The sequence below is a fragment of the Panthera tigris genome, chromosome D4, assembly GCF_018350195.1.
Source record: "Panthera tigris isolate Pti1 chromosome D4, P.tigris_Pti1_mat1.1, whole genome shotgun sequence".
Taxonomy (NCBI): domain Eukaryota; kingdom Metazoa; phylum Chordata; class Mammalia; order Carnivora; family Felidae; genus Panthera; species Panthera tigris.
In genome coordinates, this window is record NC_056672.1 from 33,666,089 (window position 1) to 33,692,536 (window position 26,448).

A 26,448-nucleotide genomic window follows, 5' to 3' on the forward strand; every position below is an offset into this window, starting at 1 on the left:
CACTTTATAGGACTTAACACTTTGGAGGGTATTTTGTGAAATCCATGTCAACTTTTTCAACTGGCTTCTATGGTCATCTAGAGATAAAGCTCAGTGTAGATTTATGACCAGGAAAAAATATTGAACGAGCCAACACTAAATTAGATTGTCTCCCTCTAACCTCATCAAAGAATGGAACTGAGAAGTAATCAGGATAAATTACTTCTGATTTTGATGATAATGATGAGTGCATCATCATGATGCACTGAGTCTCGTGTGTACAGTGACCCTTAAAACAAATTTAGATGGATACTCTTATCTCCATACTGCAAATAAAGAGACTGAGGCCTAGGAGAGTTAAGACACTTTGCACAAATCACCCTGGTAGTCCATTAAGCAGTGAAACTAGGATGTGAATCCAGAATTTTCTGACTTTGGAGTCTGGGCTCTTTACTACACTCTAATGCATGTATATTAAGTTGCAACTTTAAATTTACTATCGTAAAGTTCGATTCCTTATTTCAAAACTGTGAAGAGAAAGGAAAACAGATTAAAGACCAGATGTTCCTGTCAGTTTGGTTTAAGGATGCATTAATCCCACAGTACAGTACTTTCCACTTCCAAATCTTTTTCTTATTTTCTTCTTTTTTTTTTTTTGAAAATGAAAGACAAGCCATACGTTTCTATATGGTTAGATTTTTAACATGATTCTTATCAAAATAAAAAGGGTGGGATCTTAAGTATAATCTTTATCCTATATAATTGGGAAAAATGAGGCACAGTGTTTTAATTTCTTTCATTTACACCCTCCCAACCAAACCCCCTCTCTTACCCACCTTCCTCCCCACAAATTTTGCAGGAAAAGAGAGAAAGCTGATATACATTCATTTCTTGGAACTGAACAGTCACAATGGAGCAAAGGGAAGAGTAGTATTGACAGAAACCACTGAGAATGGAAACAGACCAATAACTCATGAATAACAAGTCTGCACTAACAGTTTTAATGACTATCCTAATGGTTTAATGGATGGCACTTTAATAGGATTCCTAGTACAATCCTTCTGAAAGCTTGTCTTCAATAAATCTGTCATTAACAAAGAGCTGAATTGCTTCACCACATAACTATAGTTTACTGAATCTGAACATAACAAAATTATGGCAGTTGTCAGCCTGTATTACTAGCCTGGTTTCAAGTATTTTGTTAACTACTGTGGGAGAGACGGCTCCATGCTCAAAATGTAGGCTGCCAGTGAAAGAGGCATATTTATACCAAGGGGATGCAGTAGGCATTAAACGAAATACAACAGAAAGCTCACAATTATCAATTTATGTGTACAAAGACAAAAGTAGAAACAGTCATTGTAATCCAAACACATAGGTGTCTGTGAATATTGCAACGTGAAAGACTCACTGGAGTTCTCTTTGAATAACATATTGAATGCTTTGGGTGATTAGGTTTTGAATGCCCAGAGCATTTCTACATTTGCCCCATATTTGTTTACATTGTCTTGTTTCCTGTACTGACTTAAAGTTATTTAAAGTCAGGGATTGCCATATTATGTTCTTAAGCATGCATACTACTTCAATATAAAAGTTGAACTGGCAGCAGTCAGTCTTAGTGGATATTCCTAAATTCCAGCCCTTTGTTCCCTTTTAGTCTGCCCATGTCAGCGGTTTTCAAGTTTGACTTTTTCACACTGGAATATTGCTAGTCTGGAGAGAACGTTGTTATCCTTTCTGTTTTTCTGAATCCTACCTTTCTTTCAAGGTTTAAATTCCATGGTCCTAATCCACTCGTACCTAGAGACCTCTGCCACTTGCTTTCGTATGTACCTACCACCATGTTATCACAGTGTGGAGCATCTATTTCACAGTTAGGTTTAAACTTATAACATTTATTCTTTTAAAACTGCTTAAAATCATCATAAACTTTTTATCTGATAATTCCTTAACTCCTCAACTCTATTTTAAATTCCTGAACAAAATACAGTCTACTATATCTTTGTAGTCTATAAATGGCTAGCCCAGTCCAGGTGCAAATAAAATATATAGATGTTATTTTAACAATTTCAGAGCTTTGTCTCATTTCCCATGAATGTCTTTTGAAATTGGGAAATTCATTTCTTTTGTAATTATACTTTCATTCCCTGATTTAGTTGAGTCTTAAAATATATACAAAATTTTAAACCTGATGGCAATAGACTGATGCATTCTTCAGATTATCTTCCTCAATAATGCTGACTGCTGTAAATTCATTGACTTTACTGAAATCTGTATTGATCATCAAGACTACTGAAAATAACCCACTGGCTAAGCCATAGTTCGTTGAGGTTGCACAAATTGAATATAGCCTAGAGTATGTTGGAGGAATAAAAATATCCTTTCCCAGAGCCAATGTTGGAAAAATTTGAATTGGCATACCCTATTTTTGTTTATTTACAAGTAGTATGTTTATGTTTATTTACAAGTAGTATTATGTAAAAATGTCTCTCTTTGTTCAAAATTGAAAATATTATCAATAAAGCTATTCAATAAAAGTAAATGGAATTTTATTTTGGAAAAGAAATATAATTACATTTGAGTTCATTTAAAATACCTTTTGTTTATTAAGAATAATTATTAAAAAAAGAATAATTATTAGATTATAGCTCTGCTTTATGCAGCATAAGTCTTATTTATTCCAATTTGAGAGTATACTTTCTTAAATTTTATTATTATTATTTTTATTTTAGACAGAGAGAGAGCAGGTGAGTGGGGGAGAGGGGCAAAGGGATCGAGAGTGAGAGAGAGAGAGAGACAGAGAGAGAGAGAGAGAAAGAGAGAGAGAGAGAATCTCAAGTAGGCTACATGTTCAGCGTGGAGCCTGACATGGGGCTCGATTCCATGACCCTGGGATCCTGACCTGAGCCAAAATCAAGAATCAGATGTTCAAGCAACTGAGCCATCCAGGCACCCCATTCCTTTGATAATTCAACAAGACAGCAAACAAAAAAAAAAGAGGACAAACAATATATAAATAGCAATATGGGTAAAGTAACAAATATAAAAAAAATGTTCTAACAGACAAACCTCTTTTATCAATATAAATAGTAAAATACAAATAGGTTACCTTAACCAATGATTTGTAATAAGGGAAGAACAGAGAGAGCGGGAGATCTCTATGATATTTGAGCATCTTGTATTTCTTTCTGAATGTACAGACTACATCCAGTTAGAAAATTTTGCCTGATATCATAACACAAAATGCTATGCTTGATAACTGCTCCCATAGCCTAGAGAAACGTTCAGACGTTTGGCCACAGAAACATAATAAAGAACAAATGTTGTTCCTTAATCTTAACTCAAGTAACAGAATATGAGAAAGAAAAATAGAAATTTTCTCTAAAATGAGTCCAAAGTGCTACAAGTTTTAAGGATTTCTTTTTCTGTCTAAGAAACTAGTAAATTTAGACTTTGAAGAACAGATTTTAGATAACTGCTAGCACTCTAACTGGATTTCTAAATCACTGAATATACTGGATATTAGAAAGCAAAAAACATCTCAACATGGTGGATGTAACAAGTACAGACCAAAATCCAACTTGCATTATAATGGAGTAAAACTTATAGCTGCATAATATGGGAATGCCAACAAAATCCATTTAGTGCAGCTTTGGCCTAATGTTTACCTAAAAACTGAAGGAACTTTTAGGCTCAGAATTCAAGAGCAAGGATTATGCATTCTTCATCTTTGTACCCCCCCAGAGCCTAGTAAAGTACCTGGTCTATAGTAAGAACTCACTAAAGGGTTATTGCATGAGATGGCAGAATACAAAGCTGGGAAAGAAGAGACCTCTAAAGAAGTGGACATTCATGTTTTTGGAAAAATTTTTTAGAAGTAGCTAGTAGTTTTATAATTGGCCCTCCATTCTGCTCAGTGATATTTGGAAGAAATGAGCAGCTTTGCCTCACAGAGTTCATTTGTTTATTCTCTAATGAAAATTATAATCCTTTACAATTGGTTGCTGTAGAATGATTACAGATCAAAAACAAAAAGATTATATCCCTTTTCAAGAGCAAATGAGTAGCAAGAGCAGCTGAAATCTTGAGGAAACAAAGATGTTCTTTTCATGCAAATATTTTAATGATAAAACTGCAGCAGGGAGATAAATACTGAAACTACTAGCATTTGTGTGTGTGTGTGTGTGTGTGTGTGTGTGTGTGTGCGTGTGTGTGTGTGAAACTTGCTAGATTTTTAGCTTTGAGGAAAGGTGATTTTTCTTCCCCTTAGAGTTGGCCCTGAGACATGAATACTCCAGATCATTTTTCTTCATAGACTCTGAGCATAGAAAAGTGAGTTCTGCAATCAGCATTCTTCTGCTGCTTCCTTTCAGGCAGGGCAATGAAGGGCTTCCTTATCTGTGCACAGAATCTTTAGCAGGAAGCTTGATCTTCTGCTCTGTCCTAATACACTGTCCCAGGGAGGCCTACCAAGGAAAGTCAAAGGTGGATTCCCCACCTAGAAGACCATTGCCCATCAAGTTGCTGCTTCCCTGTCCCGAGGACTTCCCCACAGGACCTCTGCTGCAGTACAGTAACATTATAACATATTGAAGCATCTTTATTCATGGGTTGATGAATGGTGTCCATCTCGATATGATGTTATGCTTGGGAAGAGGGAGATACAAAGAGCAAACCAGTTTCCTGCTTCATTTTTGAATGTTATTCCTCCATTTATTTGAGAAATATTTAGCTTGCTAGTCACAAGGATATCCCAATAAAAATAATCCATTCCTTGCCCTGAAGAAACCTGGATTATTATAGTGTAAAATGAAGACTGCAATCCTTTGTAGTATCAGTGACTCAAGTACAGCAAACAGCAAACCAAATCTTCCCCATAGTGACAGGCACTTGTCTCACCTGTAACATTGGCCTTCCATGCTCTAGCTACCCCCAGACTGTGACATAACCAATTTCAAACAATGCCCCAGTATCACTAGTTCCCTCCATCAGTGGTTTAAAAACAATGCAAATAAAAGAAAGGTAAATTTTTGTCAAAATGTAGGAGAAAAAAAGCCTAGTGGTCTTCTTGAGTCTTTATAATATACCCATTCAATATTCATATCTAAAGTATATCCACTGAATTGTACACTTTTAAACGGTGAAATTCATAACCCATTAATTGTATCTTAATAAATGATAAGGAAAAACACATGGAAATATATCAAATACATTTATTTTTTGCCAGGAATCACTATTCCTGTCAATAAATAAAAAATTACCTCTATCACAATCATGGATAGCTACCTATTTGGGTTCTCATATAGAAAGCAAAACTTCTTCGATGTTTCAAGTTAACCTAATTTTGACATGGATGACTACAGTTTTGGTTTCAGAAAACCTTCCCCTTTATTCATCAGTTTGTTTTTGTCTAGCAAGTCCACTTAAAAAAACCCATCAGCTTTTGCATAATGTTAGATACAAAAACTGGCTGAATGACTTCAACCACATCGGTCAACTTCCCAGAAAATGTATTTTCTTCAGTGAAACAACAGGGCTGGACTAGATTCAAAGATTTTAGAAATCTTCAAATATAACTCCACAGTGGAAACTTTATGACACAGAATTCAAACCTCTGAAACTTTAGGACAGCTTTTTTTTTTTCTTTTGTAAGATAATGGGAGAATCCTTGAGCTGTGACAGGGAGGATCAATACAGAAGGAATAGAAAAGGAACAAAAAAGGAAATCAATGCCCAGTTGCACAGCAACACCCACCAACTCCAATATTTAGGCTGAAAATTTTTATTCTCCTCATGTCTCAGCTGATGACAAGGAGGTCAATTAATTACCATGGGGGGGGGGGAAACGAGACTGAGTTCTCCTACCTTTGCTAATGCAGCACCCTAACTGCTGTTAATACAAAGGGAGGTAGCATTTCACTGTTCATTAACCATACTAATTATGGTTTCTCAATCACTTCAGCCATGTCTGCACTCCCAAGTTATAGAACACCAATAGAAGAGATTGGAGTTAAGCTTTCAAGGAAGGGGTAGAGGCATCACCACAATGAGAAAACAAAAATGGAAACCTGGTACCAGAACCTCATCTTTATAACATCTACTTTTAATTGTGTTTTATAATAATCAGAGAACCAGAATCCCAGGGTTAGAGAGAGAAAGAGAGAGAGAGAGAGAGAGAGAGAGAGAGAGAGAATCTACAAAGGTTACCTACCTAGTGCAATCACCCATCTGATGCTAAACTTCTGCCTCGTCAATCCAGCTCATTAAATTATATGCCACTTCACATACTGTTCAATTTAACAGAAATAAAAGCTCGAGCTATAACAAACAAAACAACTACAATGGGCCCTGAAACTAATGGAAGTAAATGTATATAGGCAAAAAGTTTGTATATTCCTGCCAACTTGAAATACGGCAAACTTCTGATTGGGAAGTAATAGCTTCTATCTTTTAAAAACACTTAGCTTTTATATGAAATTAAGTCGTGGAAACTTAAAATAGGACTTTGCATAGATGAAAGAATGCCTTAAAAATCTTAAGGCAAAATGTCACTTTATATCATTTTAATATATTTATGAAGCTTAATGTATTGTAGTGAACAAGTTTTCCCTTCATCATGGGTCTTACCTAAATAAAGTTGGAATCTAGTGATATGCAGAGAGGAAGGCATTTTGCCAGCATGTTTCGCTTCTTTTAATCTCCAATTTAATTTAATTTATTTATGAGAGAGAGAGAGAGAGAGAGAGAGATCACACACAAGTAGGGGAGAGGGGCAGAGGGGGAGAGGGAGATAGAATTTTAAGCAGGCTCTATACTCAGCATACAGCCCGACAAGGGACTCAATTCCACAACCCTGGGACCATGACCTGAGCTGAAACCAAGAGGCAAGACACTCAACCAACTGAGCCACCCAGGAGCCCCAATATTTAGTTTTAAACAAGTAGGTAGACTCTGGTCTACAGTTTAAAAGACAAGAATAAGTCAATACCGATTATTCCCTCTGAGAGTTAAGACTGAGTCTTTAGACCTTTCAATCCTTCCAACCTCTGCTTCTGCTTTCTCTCCAGCTCATTTTCCTAGGAAATTGGTCAAGATCAGAAAACACATGAAGTCACCTTTTATAAGAAAATTCATTGAGTCAACCTGGTGGATTGAGGATTTCTAGTCCAACTAATCACATATGTCTATGTTCAACAAGGTTAGAGTGCAGTGCTAGTTTATTTGTTTTCAGGTATAAACTGTAATCTTTCATCATCTTTAAACTTGCTAAATAAAAAATAAATAAATAAACAAGAACATGAAGGGGAAGGCTGGTTATAAAAGCTCTTACCCAAAAGAAACCAAGTCCTTTTTTGTTGTTTTAAAGAATGTCCATGATATTGAAAAACAAAAATAAAATATAATTATATCAATCAGAAATTTGAATCAACACATCTTATTTGGAATCAGAAAATACTCATGAATATTACAAAACTACCTTAATAGATTATCACATAAAATGTGTTTTATTTTAAGACCATAATGAAAACAATTGTGGAAGGAACCATCACAGGGAATTATTTATAGTGGTCAGAACATGACTCTGACACCAAGCCATGTGAGTTCATATCCCAGTTCTGCCACCTACTAGCTGCATGACCTTTGACAAATTACCTAGCTTCTCTCTTTCAGTTTAGTCCCTTCTTTTATAACATGGGGGTACTAATAGCACCTGCTTGGCAGGACTGAATGAGTTAGTATATGTAACATGTTGTGAAGACTGCCTGGCACATATTAAGTGCTAAACACATGTGTTATCATTATTGTCTCTATAAAGCTGATTCTAGACTGTGAAGCACTACAGAAAAGCTAGGCAATATTACAACCTTTAATTTAATTAAATTAAAACTTAATTTAATTAAAATTTAATACTAAATGTTACATAGTTTAATACTAAAGAAGAAGGTATGAAGGGATATTTTGCAGGCAGGAGTGGAGGAGAGGGATGAGGAAAGGGAACATGGGGTGAAGAGGGGAAGAGAGAGATAAGGGGGAGAGGATAAAGGAGATTGAGGGGATGGAGGAGAGGATGGGGACGAGTGGGGAGGGGGGGGGAGGAAGGAAGAGATGAGGGGGAGTGGATGAGGGGAGGAGGAGTGAATGAAATCAAGAATCTCCATGAGCCTCTGACTGGAGTTTGGATGAAAGATGAATGCCCACCATTAAGGAAACTTACTTGGTAAGTGAGAAATAACACAGTTCTGATTATACCACATGCCTAAACTTTTTAAAGCCAAATACTCCAAGTGCTGTATCTGTGATGACAGATTCCCAAGGCATTGCTAAATCCACAGGTTCATGTACTGTCTTAATGCTTACAACTGTCCCTTTTATCCTCTTTGTTCTCCCCAACATGGTGGCATGCCCAACAATTACTTTTCATGTAGAATGACAAACTATTTAGTCACAGTAGACAAATCATGGCAAATAATATTCCCACTACTTTTATTACATCTAAACACCAAATACATAAACAAGTAAAGACATTCTTATTCTGTTGGGCAGCGATAGGCTCTCCTTGCCCTAATCCCTTTTAGCAGCATTATTAAAATTCTCCCCGAAGCTGTACTCAGAAGTGACATACAAACAGATGCATTCATTTGATCCCTGGGAGTACTTACGGCTTTAGGAGTAGAAACAGGAAATCATTTCCATGATTTGAGAGTACTTTTGAGATCACTTAGTGCAGACCCTTCAGTGCTGGTGTCCCAGCCTTTTAAGAATGTAATCACCTTTCTCACCTCACCTCTGAGCAGCATGACCCAGACATTGCAGTGACAGGCACAGAACACATTGGGGTCCCCTGAACAAGCCATGCCCCTTTTCATCTCCATGCCTTTGTGTGTCAATCTCCCTCACACTGGGGTCTTTTGGTCCTAGCAAACTTTAGTGATTCCAACTCACATGCTCTCTGAGAAGCCTCTCCTAGGTACCGCTCCTTCTTAAACCTCCTCTTCTGACCATCACCCACTATGTCTTAGAAAACTATGGACTTATCCAGGGAAAAACTTACTTCTTGACCCTTTTTTCTTTTTCTTTTTTTTTTTTTCCACTTTCTAGTAAGTGTTCATCAAACAGATGAAGGCATTCCAACTAACTGATTCTCTTATAAATAAGGAAACTGAAATCAGAGGAGTTAAACAGCTTGTCGAGGGACATTCAGATTCACAGCAAAGACCTGAGGCAGGTTCTACTCTTCAGTGAAAATGAGTCTTACTGGGTACTTAGTGTGGATTTAATATCCATAAATTCTATTACATACAAAATATGAAAAGAACTTTGCAGACATCATAACCACCTTCCATTTTCATTACTGCTCACCTTCTCATTGCTTTCATAGAACCCATTTTTGGAAAAAGGAGAACGGGATGTTATGCAAATAAAACAACTTATGGAAAAAATGTAGTGTTATTAGATGACTAATTGGTAGGTCACGAGTGTAAAGTTAACAATACTGAGGGGCATATGTGTTTCCTGTGTGCCTGTTTTGTACAGAAAGGCAAAGAGGTTAGGCGCCTGAAATATATTCATCTGCATAACAACCTTATGAGTAGATGCTAATATTCTCATCTTAAGTGAGAGAGAACCAAGGCTACAAGAGGTGAAGTAGCTGGTTCAGGGTCAAACAGCACAGTGACTAATTGGCAAAGTCCAAATATGAGCCCCGGTTTTCTTGACTTCTGACATTCTCCCCAGCATCTGATACTGTTCCCCTCCACATGGACATCATTCTGGCCCTAAAACCCCAACTTCATTTTAAAATCAAAACAAAACTCAGAAAATAGGCCTTTTTTTTCTCTTTCTATAGTTTCTTTGAAGTTGAAAGCTTGTTTTGGAACTAGAAACACTTCAGGATTAATTGTTTCCTGAGAGGTTTGGGCTCCACATGGGAGCAGGTGGAAAGACAATTTGGACAACATCCAGTGATGGTCAAGGGCCAATTAGTTATGGTGAACTTGTATGAGAACAGGGATTGAGAAACAAGACAGGAGTTATAGGACATTCCCCCGAGATGAGTATGACTCCCAGAAGAAAAAAAATAAATAAAAGGATCAAGGATAAACCATATGGAGTTTAAGGTTAGTAAGGGAAAAAAATATTTGAGGTTAAAAAAAGATAGTGGGAACAGGAACATTTTAAAAGTTCAAATACAAATAAGTTTTGAAATTTGAGAATTTGCTTGAAGTTTGAGTTCTAACAACTACACAAGTTCAAAAAGATTAAAAGGCTATAAACACATAGACACACCCTGGTTTTGGATGTGTTTCTTCTGAGGGGAGCTGCTGTTTCTTTGTGTCCTACCAGATTTGTTTATAAGGTGCAGAATGGCAGCCAGCTGGGAAGAGACTCTCTGTACTTTTATATCTTACTCGGTGATGCTGGTTCTTAGCTATGATCCAACCCCGGCCCCCCTCCATCTTCTCGGATTGCCAACTGGGAGGCCCATCCTGACTATAAAAACTGTACTGGGAGTTTAATCAGTAGGTACTTTTGAGTTAAATCTGAGGGGTCTGTACTAAAATGTATTCACTTCTGTACTGTCTAAAGATAATAACTGTCTATTTTCTGAGAGAAAAGTTCTGAAAATAAGGCTTCACTGCTGATAAATCAGGTGGGGATGTCAACTGAGAAAGCAGCTCTTTTTACAGAGAGACATTCTTTGTTCTATTCACTCCTGTTGTTGGTACTAGCAATTTTGATCACAACAAAGAGCTTCTGTGAACTGTAAATTTAGTTAGAAATCGATCCAGACACACACTTTGGTTAATTATCTGCTGCATGCCCAGTGGTGGGCTTGCCACCAGGTGGCCAGCAGCACACAAGGAAGGCCTAACACCTGACCAGGAGAAGCTTCTATTCCAACACCAAGAATGATCAGAATAAAAGAAAAGGCAACATAGTAAGTGCCGATTACAGTGCACCAAATTAGCAAATTTTCTTTCTTCTTCCTTTAGTATTGTTTATTTTATTGAATTCAACCAAGTACTACGGATTTGACCAATGAAAGGGATGGGAAGAGGCCAGGGTTTCACTGAGTCTAATACATACATTATTTTTCACATTTTAACATCTCTGAAATTGATGTGCATCTTACAAGTGATGGGCCTGTATTTAATGAAATAATAGCTACTGAGACTACTAAGCACTTTTATCAGGGATTCTGCTAAGCATTTTATATGTATCCATTTATTTTTAATTACATATGAGGTGTTATGATTAGTTCCTTTGCAGACACGAAACAAGTAATAAAACAGAGGTTCAGTTATTCACATAAGGTCATACAGCTTGATCCAGCAGCCAAACTTAGGCAGCTGGAATCCAGTGCCTATGTCCTTACCCACTGTGCCACCCTAGTCTCACTGTTAGCTCAATGACCATAGGGCCCTGAATGGCAGGCAGAGGGGTTTGGGCCCAGGCAGTAAAACAGCTGCGTACTCAAGGATGTAGGTAACGGCTTCCTCACCCAAGCCCCTGATCCTAGAATATCAGGAGATTGTGCTTTGGAATAGTAAACTTAGCCATTCATCCCCCATGAAGGAAGCTGGTTTACCCAGCCCAGTATAAAAAACGTAGTAGTTTTTAAAAGTAGTAGTTCTTACTACTTTTTGTTTTATGAAATCATTTATTTTTCTCATTACATCACACAAGCTACCATATTTGCTCAAAATTAAAAAAAAAAGCAAACTATTATCTCATGTGGCTCATGTATCAATATTTAAAAATTAAGGCTTTTGCTTGGTCTATTCCACTCTTCAACTTTGCCTAAGAGATGAAAATAAGGGGGCTCCTGGGTGGTTTAGTCGGTTAAGTGTTCAACTCTTGATTTCGGCTCAGGTCATGATCTCATGGTTCATGCATGGGTTCAAGCCCTGCATCGGGTTCTGTGCTGACAGTGCGGAACTTGCTTGGGATTCGGACTCTCTCTCTCTGCCCCTACCCCACTTTCCCTCTTTCTCAAAATAAATAAATGAACTAAAAAAAATAAGAGAGAGAGAGAGAGAGAGAGATGAAAACAGATCTCTGTCATCTACTACTTTCTTCCTTCAGAAAAGTAAGTCGGAGGAGCCACTTCGAAAAAATTCAGTACCTTCAAAGCTGGAAAAAAAATCATCTGTGTGTGTCTGGTTTCTTATTTGTATCTGTGTAATGCTCTAATGCATGTCCATCCTCGTGAGTTTACAGATAAATTATAAACTAATTGAAAGCAGAACTGACAAGTGGTTTTACATTATGAATGCTTGGAGATTTATGAAACATTTAGTAATGAATGCTTTAGGCCGACAGATGCACTGTGGCACACATGGCCAAATATACCAAGAACCTATTCCTTGGGAAAATAGAAATTTTTTCTTTTGTGGCTATTGCTTTGATGACAGTTTTGTCCTTTTACAAGGAAATGTAATATTTACCTCTGGGAATGAAGAAACTATCTATGGAGAAAATAAATGTCATAGGAAGCATGTCGGGAAAACCACTGGGTTTTCCCAGGGATAGTCATGCAGCACAAATTGGTAACCATGATATTTTCATAGAAATTTTTAGTATAAATATTGATCTAGTTGGGGACTTAGGACTAGATTTATAGAAAATCAGGCCATAGTAAGAAGAAAACAGCAAAATATTTAGGTCTCTAGAGCAGATAGGTTGAGGCACAGCGTCCTTTTAACAATAAGAAGGAATAAATTTGGGACACCTGGATGGCCTACTAGTTAAGCACCCATCTCTCGGTTTTGGCTCAGGTCGTTATCTCATAGTTCCTAAGTTCGAGCCCCACACTGGGCTCTGTGCTGACAGTAGGGAGTCTGCTTGGGATTCTCTCTCTCTATCCCTCCCTGACACACAATTTTGCTCTCTCTCAAAGTAAATAAATAAACTTTAAAAAGAAAAAAGAAGGAATAAATTTGTGATCTGGTTCAGCCACGTTCTAGGCATGTAATTCCTTTCTCAACTTTGTTCTTTATCCCTGAGATGAAAGGGTTCAACTACAGAGGTTCAGCTCTAAGCACGTAAAAATATGATATAAGCAGCATTTTTAGATATCTCTATATGTCTTGGCACTGTCTTGATATATTTCCTTATTCATGAAGGAAATATTCTATCTTTTTCTGTTACCTGTCCCACTAGAGTATTGTGAAAAATTTAGCCTTCTAGACAAAGGTGCCACATACATGCTGTTACTAAAACAGAAAGACAGGACACCAATATCTGGAATGTTTCAGATAAGAGGCTCATTATCATCTGCATAGACAGGAAATGTGAGAGTGTTGCCATGAGTACAGGAAGAAAACCTCAGCCCATCTGGATGCTAAATGATGGAGGACACTTGAGTGCTGAGATAAAAGATAATACACATCCACAGATGGTAGCAAAGACATTGGTACTGGGTTTTATGGTGAGAACAGAAGAGGTCAAAGGTAGGCCTTCTGAGCAGCACAGTTTCTCACTCTGCTCTGATCCAACAAAAAGACTGCTCTTAGAGTAGTTTTAATGTCTATGTTTAAGATAACATTACTGAGAGAGATAGTTATCACTCATTTGAGGCTAGATGGCAGATAACTACTTACATCTATTTGTAAGTCAGCTGTTAGGAACTTGGAAGAAACTGTGCAGTTGTAACTGTATTTAAAAAGAGGTTATTATCTCAACCCATGTATGAAGTCTATAATGTACCTGAAGTACAGTATGGATATTGGGATTATTTCTATCTACAGTATGGATACTGGGAAATGCAACTTGAAGACCAAATTGGGAGATGGTTTCACATCTTCTCTGACTTTGTAGCTTTTCTTGCTAGTGACCACTGGGATGCCTTTGTGTTGAGGTATTGACTAGTGGGGATGGGGTGAATATATCCACTCAACAGTGAACCAACTCTCTTTTTTTAAGTTTATTTATTTATTTTAAGAGAGTGACAGAGACAGAGACAGGAAGGAGAAGAGAAAGAGGGAGAGAGAGAATCCCAAGCAGGCTCTGCACTGTCAGCACAGAGCCTGATGCAGGGCCCAACCACAAACCACGTGATCATGACCCAAGCTGAAGTCAGACACTTAACAAACTGAGACACCCAGCTTCCCCAAACATCTCCATTTCTAACAATGCTATTTGCATGCTTAAATAATTTGAACATGTAAGAATTGATATACAGTCCCCTAATTATTCTTCCTGTCTCCGTTTTCTTTTTTTTCCATTATGTACATGGATGACAGATTAATTTCTTAAGAAACCACCACGTTAAGTGTGCTCTGTATTTTCATCATACTTTGAAGAACTTTGGGCATAGGACTGATTATATTTTATTATAATTTTGCACTGACAGGCCTGTTCAATGAGAAAGTATAGTACTTGATGGTAGGTATGATAGGAGCTTAACACTATTAATTTATAAATAAATACAAACAATTACTTCACTATAAAATCTTTCACTGGCTACGTAAAATTAGTGCAACCTTTCAGCTACCATTATTGAGCCCCTTATTTTACACACACACACACACACACACACACACCCTACAAGTATGTCTTGAAATTCATACAAATATGCATACATATTCTCTAATTCTCATAGTAACACATTTTACACATGAGAAACTCATAGGGTTATATTATTATGCAAGGTTACAGCCATACCAAGTGTTCAAATCAGAATACAAATTTGTCTGAGTCCAAAGTCCATATTCTTTCCACCATCAATCCACCCCAGGCTTGCTAATGGTGTCTGGCAATGAAAGCTCATTACAATTCTTGGCCCTGTTCATTGCCTGACTTCATTTCACCCAATTCCCCACCAGAAACAATTTGATCCATCATAACACGTATACTTAGTGCTTCCCCCACCTCCAAATATACTTATACAAACTTATCACCAGGATGCCTTGTTAAAATGTGGGTTCTGATTCGGTATGTTTCGGATACTGCCTAAAAATCTGCATTTCTAATAAGCTCCCAGGGATGCTAATGTTGCTATTCTGTAGTCCACACTTTGAATGTAAAAGTCCAGAGCATCCTTGAAAGTGCCTTTGATCCTTCCTACCACAAAATACTCTTCACTCCTTTTCTTCTTAGCTCCACTACTGGTACCACCTTTTCTTCAATACCTTGCCCAGTTTCTCATCTCACTCTGATCTTTACTAAATCCCAAAAGCATTCCATTAGTATTTCGAATTAGCAACTTGGTATTCTTTTTATTATTTTTGCATGTATACATTAATTTTGCCTGCTAGACTTCCTGGAAGTAAAGGTTTCTTATAAATTCTACATTCCTCCCAGAACTTAGCATAGTGCTTTCCTGTGGTAGTATGGTGGATAATTACTGGTTCCTCCTCCTAGCTCACAAGCCCCTTTCCATAGTAACTTCCTTTTTTTGAACTGAAGGAAGAAGCAAGATCTAAATAGGTGCACTGCTAGCAGCTATGTCCTCATGTTTGTCTCCACAACAAAATGAGTCAATTGGAGTTCAGAGTTTGTTCTCTTACATTTGGAATTTTACTGGAAAGAAAATTGTTGCCTCTTTAGGGGGACTCTCTGTTAATGAAAATATGATCAAAGGCCACATTTTCTATACATGGGTGGGAGAAACAAAAGAAGTTGGCACATGCAATGGGAAGAATGCAGTCAGTCCAGATAAAAGTACAAAAATAAAAATTTCAAAGAGGATGTCGGGTGATCTCCAAAATACCTCAGTTAGAGACAACAGTGTTTGAAGCATAGCTACATTTTTAGCCTTTGGCTCTATAATAGACAATTTCTAAAAAATAAATTCATAATAAGTAGATAATTTATAATAAATAAAGCTAAGTCCTCTTTTCCCCCCTTAAGCAGACTGTAGGAGCTGTAGTGACTTACAATGAGTCTACTACAAATAGGATTTATGTCTATGATATTGATAATGGTAATGTTGACTGTGATGCCTGTCAAATGAATCTTATACATTGGTTTATTTGCCATTTCAGGGGATGGTGAAATGAAGGCTGGAGGATGATACTCTGTCATATATTATCCTAAACCAATAATGTTTCTTAAATTGAAGTCTTCAGAGCACCTGCATCAAAGTCCCCTGAAGTGCTCTTTTAAAATGGACACTCCCTGGGAGAAAATATTTGCAAATTATATATCTAATAAGGAGTCACTATCCAAAGTGTACAAAGAACTCATACAACTAAGTATCAAAAAACAAACAGCGGCGCCTGGGTGGCTCAGTTGGTAAAGCATGCGACTTCAGCTCAGGTCATTGCATGTATATGCACTGGGTTATTATTCAGTCATAAAGAAAGAAGGAAATTCTGCCATTTGTGACAACATGGATGGAACTTGAGGGCAATATACTAAATGAAATAAGCCAGACAGACAAGGATAAGCACTGTATGATCTCACTTATATGTGGAATCTTAAAAAAACAAATTTATAGAAATAGAGAACAGGTGGGAGATAGGGGAAAAGGTTAAAGGTGGTTAAAAGCTACAAATTTCTAGTTACAAATAGGTCCCAGAGGTGTAATATACAACATGATGACTATAGTTAACAATATTTTATATTTGAAAGGTGCTAAAAGGTAGATCTTAAAAGTTCCTATAAGAAAAATGTAAGGTGATAGATGTTAACTCAAATAATTATGGTAATCATATTGTAATATATACATATATCAAATCATTATGTTGTATACTACAAATTAGTACAATGTTATATGTCAATCACAACTCAATGAAACTTAAAAAAAAATAAAACAGACATTCCTGGTTATCATGGCTGACCTACTAAACCAGCATTTCTGGTGAATTTTAATTAGACTTCCAAAATTTTCACAGTCATTAGCTAAGACTTTGTCTGGTAAGATCTATACATACTATTCTTTTTTTTTTTTTTAATTTTTTAACGTTTATTTATTTTTGAGACAGAGAGAGACAGAGCATGAACGGGGGAGGGTCAGAGAGAGAGGGAGACACAGAATCTGAAACAGGCTCCAGGCTCTGAGTGGTCAGCACAGAGCCTGACGTGGGGCTTGAACTCACAGACCGCGAGATCATGACCTGAGCCGAAGTCGGCCGCTTAACCGACTGAGCCACCCAGGTGCCCCTATACATACTATTCTGTATCAGTCTAAAGATTCACCAGCTAACGTGATGGCTTTGAGAGTGATACCAACTTTCAGGAGAACTTTATTCCCTGCATTCTATATGCCATCCTCAAATCATGGCTATTTAAGTTCAAGTAAAACTTTACAGTCTCATATCAGAAAGTGAAAACTGTAAGTATTTATAATTATTTTTAATATACAGTGCTCTTGCTACTAATTTCTCAGGTCCCTTCCTCCAGCTGTCATTAAATCCAATGTCTGAGCCCAATTTTCTTTATAATAAAGGAAGTCTCTCACATGATATAAAAACACTGGGCCATAATCTAAACCTGCTTCTTCCTATTCTGACCTCAGAATAAGTACAAACAGCTTCCATGTCTTCAACCTCTGTTTCAGTGGTAGAGTCAGAGTAGCAAATTTTGTTTCATGCCTCTTGAGAAGTCTGAGTAATCATTAATTCATAGTGATTGTGCCAAAATAATTAGATGTTTGAAGGTAATGTGCCTTGTCTTTCTTTCATGTTCTTTACTATAAGCTAGTAAAAAAAATGTATTCAAATTTATATGAAAGATAACAAGTAAAATAATTTTTTTCAAAATGTTGTTCTGTGGCCTAAAATATTACATAGAGGTCTTTATCCTATTATCACAGATGAATACAACACTTAACTATCTCCTTCATGGCTGTTAAGGCACAGTAGAGTCAATTCATGCCCAGGGAGCTTTAATCATAGACCATCATCATGATAAATGGTGAAAAGTCAGTGTGGGCTATCATGTCAATGGCTACTAGGGGAGTTTTTAATGGGAACATTGGCAGCATGCAGTTCATAACTACTTTCAAGGAGTACTTCTGATCTAATGGCTCAATGAGTATTATTATAGTATCTTTACATGTAGTATTTCTAGAGAAATTCCACTTTAAAGGAGGCCGGTTACTGTAGACCATGGATACAACTGAGATTGTTTGAGTGATGCAAATATTGCTAGTGGTTTAAAGCTGGAGGACCATGGGGCTACTGACACATTTTATTTAGTCAGCATAGTACTTTAAAATAATCAAAAACTAAAGATTTGAAGACTTCAGAAAGTCCATGCAAATATCCAGATTACCACAGATCCCACTGCTCCACATTCTCTTACATGGAGCTTCTTCATGTAGTTAATATCCATGTAGTCACTAGAGCTTGGGGCCCCTCTTAGAAGTTCTCACTGAAAGGACAGAATCTTAGGACTGGTAGGGACTGAGAGCTCATCTAGTCCAACAGCTGCATTTAAAGTTGATACAATAAGCACTTGTGATGAGCTCCGGGTATTGTAGGTAAGTGATGAATCACCAAATTCTACACCTAAACCTAACAGTAAACTGTATGTTAGCTAAATGGAATTTAAATAAAATATTGAGAAAGAAAAGAGTTGATACAACAGAAACCAAGAGAGATAACAGGGATGTGTTTTAAGATTCCCATTAGGTAAATCAGTAGAAACTCTTCATGGTGGTATTTGGACTGCTCAGGCACCCAACAATCTGTTGTTATTTGGCACAATAAGGCTTGAGTTGTACTTTTTAATCTTATGCTAAGTCAAACTTGGCCTAAAAGAATAATGATGGTTCAGTTATCAATTCATGAGTTGGTTTCAGTATGAGTCCCTGTTGCTGGGTGGGGAATATCAGAAAATTCAATTTTAAAACTTTCTGCTTGATAAATACCACAATATCCAAATACACACAAATATACAAAGACTTTTCATTCACTTTCATCAAGCATTCACACAGAATCTATAAGGATTCTGAAATTTTAAGATACTATTCAGTTCACCATTGTTTCAAAAATAGGCAATATTCCAGGAACATATGGCTATCTTAATATTAAGTCTAGCATTATTTTAAGGCTGAAGGGTAAAATCATGTACACACACATGGACATGGACATGAACATGGACATAATTAAAGGGTTTTCAGGCCATGGAAAACTAAGTGTATGGAGAAATATCAACTTACTCCCTGTCATCATGCTTTTTCAGGGAGGCCTCTGGCCATGAATCAATATATTTGGCACCTATCTGATATACGAGGAAGCTTATCAATACAATATAGTATATGAACTTAAAACCAGAAAAGAAAAATCAACCTCATTAACACCGAATATAAACACCTTTTAAAAGGGCAACTACTATATTGATTGTACAGACACTTTTCAGTCGCCTATTTGTTATCAACTTTTATATCCTATTTGGAGTCATATTTAAAAGAAAAAGCACTGATGAAGTTATTTTTTTAAGAATATGGTCAAAAAGAAGAGGGGGGAAATTCTTGAAATTACTGTCAAATATAAACACACTGAAATACCTCATATTCCTGGGAAAACTTCAAGTTGTCATTTGCTTTCAACCTTTCAATGTGATCTGCAAGTTCCAAGATAGGAATTGGAGGATGGCTAGCCATACCTATTAAAAGGAAAGAAGAAACACATTTGAAAACAAATGAAAACGATGCTAACTATTCCAAAATATAGAGAATACTATAGTTAGAAATGGCCTGAAGACATGTGAGTAGTAAAGATGTTTAATGTGAGGAAGCAGGCAGATAGTTTGGTTACTCAAAGCAGGACATGCTCTGGAAGGATGAATTTTGTAGCCAAATGAAAAGTCACCAAGCATGATCCCCAAACTAACACTCCTAGTGTAAAAGAAAGCGTTATTGTGCTATGAATTAATGCAGTTAGCTAGCGGAGAAAACTGACAGTCAGGCTTGATGTCAACTTCTGCTTTGAGTAATGACTGTTATGTCATTTCAAACTCCTTCTCCTGCACTGTATGAAATGGAAATCGTGTGGAATTAAATGGTGTAAAGTGAACTAAGAAAACAGACACTGAGAAAGGCCTAAAAGGGAAAGAGTATAGTAGCTTGATAGGAAACATAAAGTGACTTATGCATAATCAAGGAAAACTAACTTGAAGAATGAAGGTTACCAGGGTAACCGGAATCATCTGAACCTGCAAAGGAAATGATGATGTAAATAAAATAAAATAGAACGGATTTGTTAAAAAAAATGAAATGGATAGTCTGATATACTTTTATAAAGGACTGATAAAAACACTACATGTTTTTACAGGATTCACTATACATTGTGACTTGATTAAGATCGCTTTAATAGTTCACATACCTGAAGGTGATTGACATTCACATGCAAACATGGGCACAAAGAATGGCATGCACCACAGTTCATAGACGATAATCACTGATGACAAAATCAGACACCAAACTGAGTTTCAAAAATGTTTCCACTAGTAGCAGATTGTAGAGGTTGGGGCCGTGGCCTTCACCTGGACATTTATAAATGGCCACACACTAACAGCTTTATGGTATTTGCCCCAGGTCCCCAAGTTTCAACTCCCAGCAAATCTACAATCTACTTCAGGTGTAAACATCTTTGTCCATGAATGGGAAATGAATGCAAGAGAGTGAGCAAATGGTCAAAGGACAAGGAGTGAAAGAGGATGGAAAAAGAAAGAAAGCAGTGACAGGGGCGGCACATCTTAGTTCCGTCTGCCAGCTGAAGTGAGATTAATTTCACAGATTCCGTTAAAAATAATCTATCACTAATTTGGTGATTCCTGGGTCTTTCCAATGTTTTCTCGCTTTTCATGTGATTTACATTTTATTTCTTTGTGATGAATTTTTTATAAGTACCATGAGAAAGCATCGCTGACTCATGTCTTATGGATACAAATTCCAGCTGGCTAAAAAACTTGAACTAGCATGCCCCCAGGGAAGCCTCTGAAACTGAAAAGGAATGGGGGAGGAGCTCAAACTGGAGGTCATGTTGACATTCTGCTGTCCTGAGACTCTCTGGAAGGTGTTAGGCTATGGAATGGTGACCATTAAGTCAACATGACATGTGATTACTTTATGGGCATTTTAGGAATTATGCCATTACTGAAAGCCACCCAGTAAGTTCCTGTATCTCAAATGCCAAATTATCAATACTTCTGGTAAGTAAAAAACTAGTTTGCTTCTTCTAGACAATTTCATCATTTTTGCACAGTGCTATGATAGGTGGTGTTTTAGCATTTATGGCTTCCAGTCAACTAAAATCTTGGTGGAAGATCCAATAAAAATGAGTTGGCTGAGAAGTAGAAATTCTTTGTTGCTGATATAATTGTGTATTTGGATCAAAATGTTGGAGGCCATTTCTGGAACTTTTCCAAATAGATGGTAGAATTGAACTAATTTGCATTCTGTGGAGGGAGGAGATGGGTGACAGTGGTCTAATAATTAAAGTGATCTTATCCAGATGAGGCACCCCCAATGACAAGAATGGAAATGCGAAGGCACAAGAGACTCTAGGCTTATCTGGAAATGGAAATGGAATGATGTGGACATCCATTACAGTGCTTCAACAGAGAAAATAAAGAGACAAAGATGTTTAGACCTTTTCGAGCGAATCGTGGGAGAGAGTTATTATCATATATGGACTGAGTGGTGGTTTGGCTAGAGAGGGAGGACACAGAGCCAATCAGGGAGGCGTAGGGGACTGAATTACTGCTCAAAGCTGCAAAAAGTAAAGCCAGTTGGAGATGGGAAAAGTATTAGTATAACAGCAGTAGAAGACCATAATAATCAACCAAAGATGTGATCAACATATTTACTTTGGAAGCTAGTTATACAGAAATGTAAATAAGCCTGTACTGACTAATCACCTAAATCAGGACGTATATATAATATACAGATACCTTAGCATTCAAGAACTATCATTTAAGACACATAAGTATGTATTATGTTGCACCAAAATTCTTGACAAGTAAAAACGCCAGAATGGATGTTTCACAGGAAGGGGAGGAGAACGTGTAGGACTCTGATGATATAGGAGAAGACATCCTAGACTAGAATATGGGTAGGAGTTCTCTTTCTGGTTTTGCCATGTCCTAATAGGGACAAATCACTCATTATCAAGAACCTCATTTTTTTTTTAATCTGTAAAATAAAACCGCAGAGCTAGGTAAATTCTGGAGTCACTTCCTTCTTTATAACTACCACTTGTACCTCATGTAGATAGGATTTCTAAACATATGGAACAGAGAAGGGTCTCATCTACACAGTTCACAGGCAAAGGTTCTAAAAGTTCTTGTAACTTCTCTTTGAGATCTAAGGAACATTTACTTCTATAAAACAGAAAATGCATGCAATTGAATTGTCTACTTTTTGAATTATTTAAATTCAATACCATTTTCTTTAGCTAACCAAAAAGTATGATGCTATGTCATGTATTTGAAACAAATAAACAGCATCATAAAAATTATGCTACGTAATAAATCAAGGATGAAATTCCTCTAACATGAAACTCCAGCTCATACCAGGAAAGAATCACCAAGGATCTTGATTCCCCCCCAAACTTTTCCATTGTCCATCATGGAAACAATTTTATATGATATAATCAAGCATGTTAGAGTCTGAATAGATAAGCAGACACCAAGAAAACTGTGATGTTGACCTCAATATAGTATCTTTTCAATCTTTTGTCTGGGCAACATGGGTATTTCTCACAGTCTACAAACCAATATTTTATTAGAAAAGAATTTTTACATTAGCATCATTTGAGGTGCTTTCAAATTCCTTTTTTCCAGGCTACACACCAGACCAATTAAGTCAGAATCTCTGCGGGTGTGAACCAGGTGTTGATCTTTTTAAAGCTCTCAAGCCATGGCTCCCAGTCCAATGGAAATTATCTTGTTGGGGGGGGGGGGCGCTGTAACTCCATGTATTCATTTTTTTCCACTCAAAAACTTTATTGGAGTTTACAAGAATGCAATATGCTTTTTTTCAGTAATACCTTGAATTTGCTCTGATTCTCTATTGAGCACGCTTTAATACTTTAGCTATTATTAGTAGCAAAGAACTTGAATTGCAGCTCACAGCTGATAAGGACTTGCCTGGGTCATGACCTTATCAGTTCAAAGCTACAAATGCACAACATAAGTGCACTTTAAAGGCACACGTTGAAACTGAACAGTGTTCTCATTTTGGAGCCATGATATCCACAATATACTCTGTCAGCATGAAAAATGGATGTAGTCACTGAAATTTGCCTTAGGTTGGAGGAAAAGCCATGATGGCTACTTTTAATAGGAAACATATTTGTGATAGTAATGTCATGAGGGCTTCCTTATAAGAACCGGAACTTTAAAACCATGGCATTTTAAGCTGAGAGGTATTTTAGAGATCACTTAAGCCCAGCATTTTCATTTTACACAAGAAGACTCTGAAGTCCAGAAAAGATAAATGACCTCATGCATTAGTCCATCTAGTAAATAAAATCTTAAGTGGTTTTGGCATCTTACTACTGTATTAATTCTGGAATGGCAGTTACAATCTTCTCAAGCAGGGCGCAAAGTCTTCAGGGGCTGAAGGGGACAGATTGGTAAGGTAAATGACTGAAGATGACAAGGTAGGGCATAGCAAACACCTTCACAAACAAATGCACTCATACTCATTTCCTTGCAGCAAGCAGCCTTCTATGACTGTCTTTCATTTCCCTACTTTCAAAGGAGGCTCTAGAAAAGAATATTTTTCTATTATATGCAAAATAAAAATATGCATGAGATGAATGGCAACTGACATTCAGTCTCAATGTCAGGGTCATGTTTAGGGCTCGTGTAGATTGTGGAGAACTTGTACAAGGGTCAAACTATTCAGCTCTAGTCGATATCTTCCAGGGAGAATTGCAGAGCCATGAGGTAAGACTTTTCAGGTTTTCAGTAGCAACTGCAAACACAGATTATGATATGTTTTCATTGTTGCCTCAAAATTTTGCTGAAACCCAGTGGGAGTCAAAGACAGGACCTCTGCAGGACACATTTGGCTAACTAAATTGTGACCTCTGTTTTAAAACAGCAAAATGTTCCTTTCTCGTGTAAATTAAAATCCAAGTAGGTTGAGAGTAACATCATGCTTGTATCCACAAGACCATGGGCTAGACATCAGGTGTGTATGGTGGGGTGTGACAATGTATACTTCCTGCATGGGTCACCCCTTGGGAGTTCATTTATTTCTTCTTCTTTCCCATATTAATTTTATCAGTTAGGAAAATGACTTCATCAAGGTCATCACTATTAGTAAAACTAAGGCTACGTGGAGGATTTGATCCTAGATCTTGTCACTTCTCATTTAGGACATTTTTCATTATGCCATACTGTCTCTTATACCACTTAACATCCTGAAGGAGTGGTGCCATGTACATAAATATTGGTCTGTGAGAATGTTTGGGCTATTTATGTCCTGACACAGAGATCTCAAGCATCCTCAGTTTATAGAAAATGTGTCAATAATAGCTTCATTTAAAGATATGTCCCATGGTCGGGAAGAGGTAAAAGGCACTCCTACACACACCTGTATTTTCCAGTCACCTCCTGTCAAAATGTTGTGGGTTTCCATGAGAACCGGAACTAAGAATATACTAACGGTATACATTCAAAATGTTAAAACTGTAGGGGCCCCTGGGTGGCTCAGTCGGTTAAACGTCTGACTCTTGACTCCAGCTTAGGTCATGATCTCATGGTCACGAGTTTGAGTCCCACATGGACCTCTGTGCTAACCGTGTGACTCTGGGATTCTGTCTCTCCCTCTCTGTTCCTCCCTTGCTTGTGCTCTTTCTCTCTCCCTCTCAAAATAAATAAATACATTTTAAAAAGTGTTAAAAAACTAGTAGTATTTGGAAGATTTCTTCAAAAGCTCAATTTACAATGCTTTTGCCTTCTAAAAGTTGTTTTATTTTGCTAAGTAATCTAATCAATAATATCTTCAAATAACTTTATCTAGAGAGAGACGTTACCAAATACTTGCCTTATTTTTAAATTTTTTAAAATTTTGCATTTAATACCAATAGCCACTGTATAATTATTTTGCTAAGTAATGATTTTGAGGTCACTAATAATGGTGAACATCTTTTAGATGATTTTTTTTTATGTTAGGATATATGTGTGATGATTCAATACTACTCTCTTCATGGTTTTCCTTTCCAAAAAACTGTGATGAAGTGTGGAGAACAATTTGTGGTCATGGAACAGGGAGAAAATAATTTGTTCATCAAATCAGTGATGCATCTGTGTCAAAAATGTAGTTCACTAAGTTAACAGTCACAGGGAGAAAATTAGTTTGTAAAATAATGGTCAGATTTTAACATAATTTATGTACTTTTTAGAGTACTCTGAATGATATACAAATACTCTATGTTTACAATTTGTCTCACAAATGAATAATGAATTAAAGGCAAAAGAGAACACTGATTTATAAGATATAATTGCTATGTGGCAGGACAATAATGAGAATTTGACTTAATCCATGACTAGGATCATCATTAAGGGAAAGGTGTTCCAAGAGTGCTTTTTCAGGTAAGCAGTGGAGAGCATAAATAAAATTCATTTTTACATAGGTTTCTCAAAATGGAGAATTTGAACAAACTGTATTTCTTTATATCAAAAATGTACTATTTCTATTCAATGAACCATAGTTTTTGAGGTATAACATACAAAGAACACACATGGTGTTCTTAAGCAAGGTCGTATATGTAAGTTTCTTATGGTACAAAATATGAAGATAAATATATGTATAAAAATGGATCTTGTTAGCATTGATCCAATTAATAGCACTAATGGATCAGAAGAGATGCCTCAGAAGCTTTTAAAGCCCGTTCAGCTGCTGTGCAGACATTTCTGCTGCTGAAACTGCTATTTCTGATACGGTAACTTTTTACCAGTTTGGTTTTGTTTTTCATAGCCCATCAATCACCTACCATCCATGTATGCTTTAGGGAAAAACATATTAAGGTCATCCTCAGAATGAAAACGAGGCTCTTATGTTGTACATCTGACCATCAATTTTTAAATTTCTTTTCTTAAAAGGTGCAAGTACACATTCTAGAAGTTTTTGTTGTTGTTTGAAGTTTATTTATTTATTTTTTTTTGTGGGGGGTTTGCAGAGAGAGGCATGTGAGAAGGAGTACAGATACTGGAAGAATGAAATTCGCAGGAAAAAATGAAGAAAATTTCTGATGGAAACTGACAAATCAATGAAAGGGCACAGGGAGGAAGAATTTTACAGGCACAGGGAAAGGTGGTGGCTGGTATACAATATGAGGCCATTAGCTATGTGTTCTCATACAATTTTTTTTTTTTTTGTACTAGAAAGAAGGCTTATTTCTCTGAGATGCTGAAATTCTAAATTTGCTTTGTTGGGGAAAAAGTAGATATATGAACACATATCAGTAGCTTCTTTGGTTTTCTTATTCATCACCATCTTGGGATGATATTATATTTATTTTCATCATTCTGTTCAATGCTGCAGGCTGTGGCTCAGAGGGG

At 36.8% G+C, this 26,448-nt stretch overlaps 1 protein-coding gene across 3 annotated transcripts in view; it reads right to left on the reverse strand.

Annotated features, from left to right (window-relative positions):
* The window catches only part of PTPRD (protein tyrosine phosphatase receptor type D), a 521,791-nt gene that overhangs the window by 89,829 nt on the left and 405,514 nt on the right, over positions 1-26,448 (reverse strand). For 2 of the 3 annotated variants that reach the window (XM_042963695.1, XM_042963694.1), the window contains exon 21: positions 19,439-19,536. In XM_042963695.1, the coding sequence (XP_042819629.1) occupies positions 19,439-19,536 (98 nt within the window). Of the gene's footprint in view, positions 1-19,438; positions 19,537-20,043; positions 20,086-26,448 lie in introns of all 3 variants that reach the window. The other variant, XM_042963696.1, reaches the window with a different exon arrangement.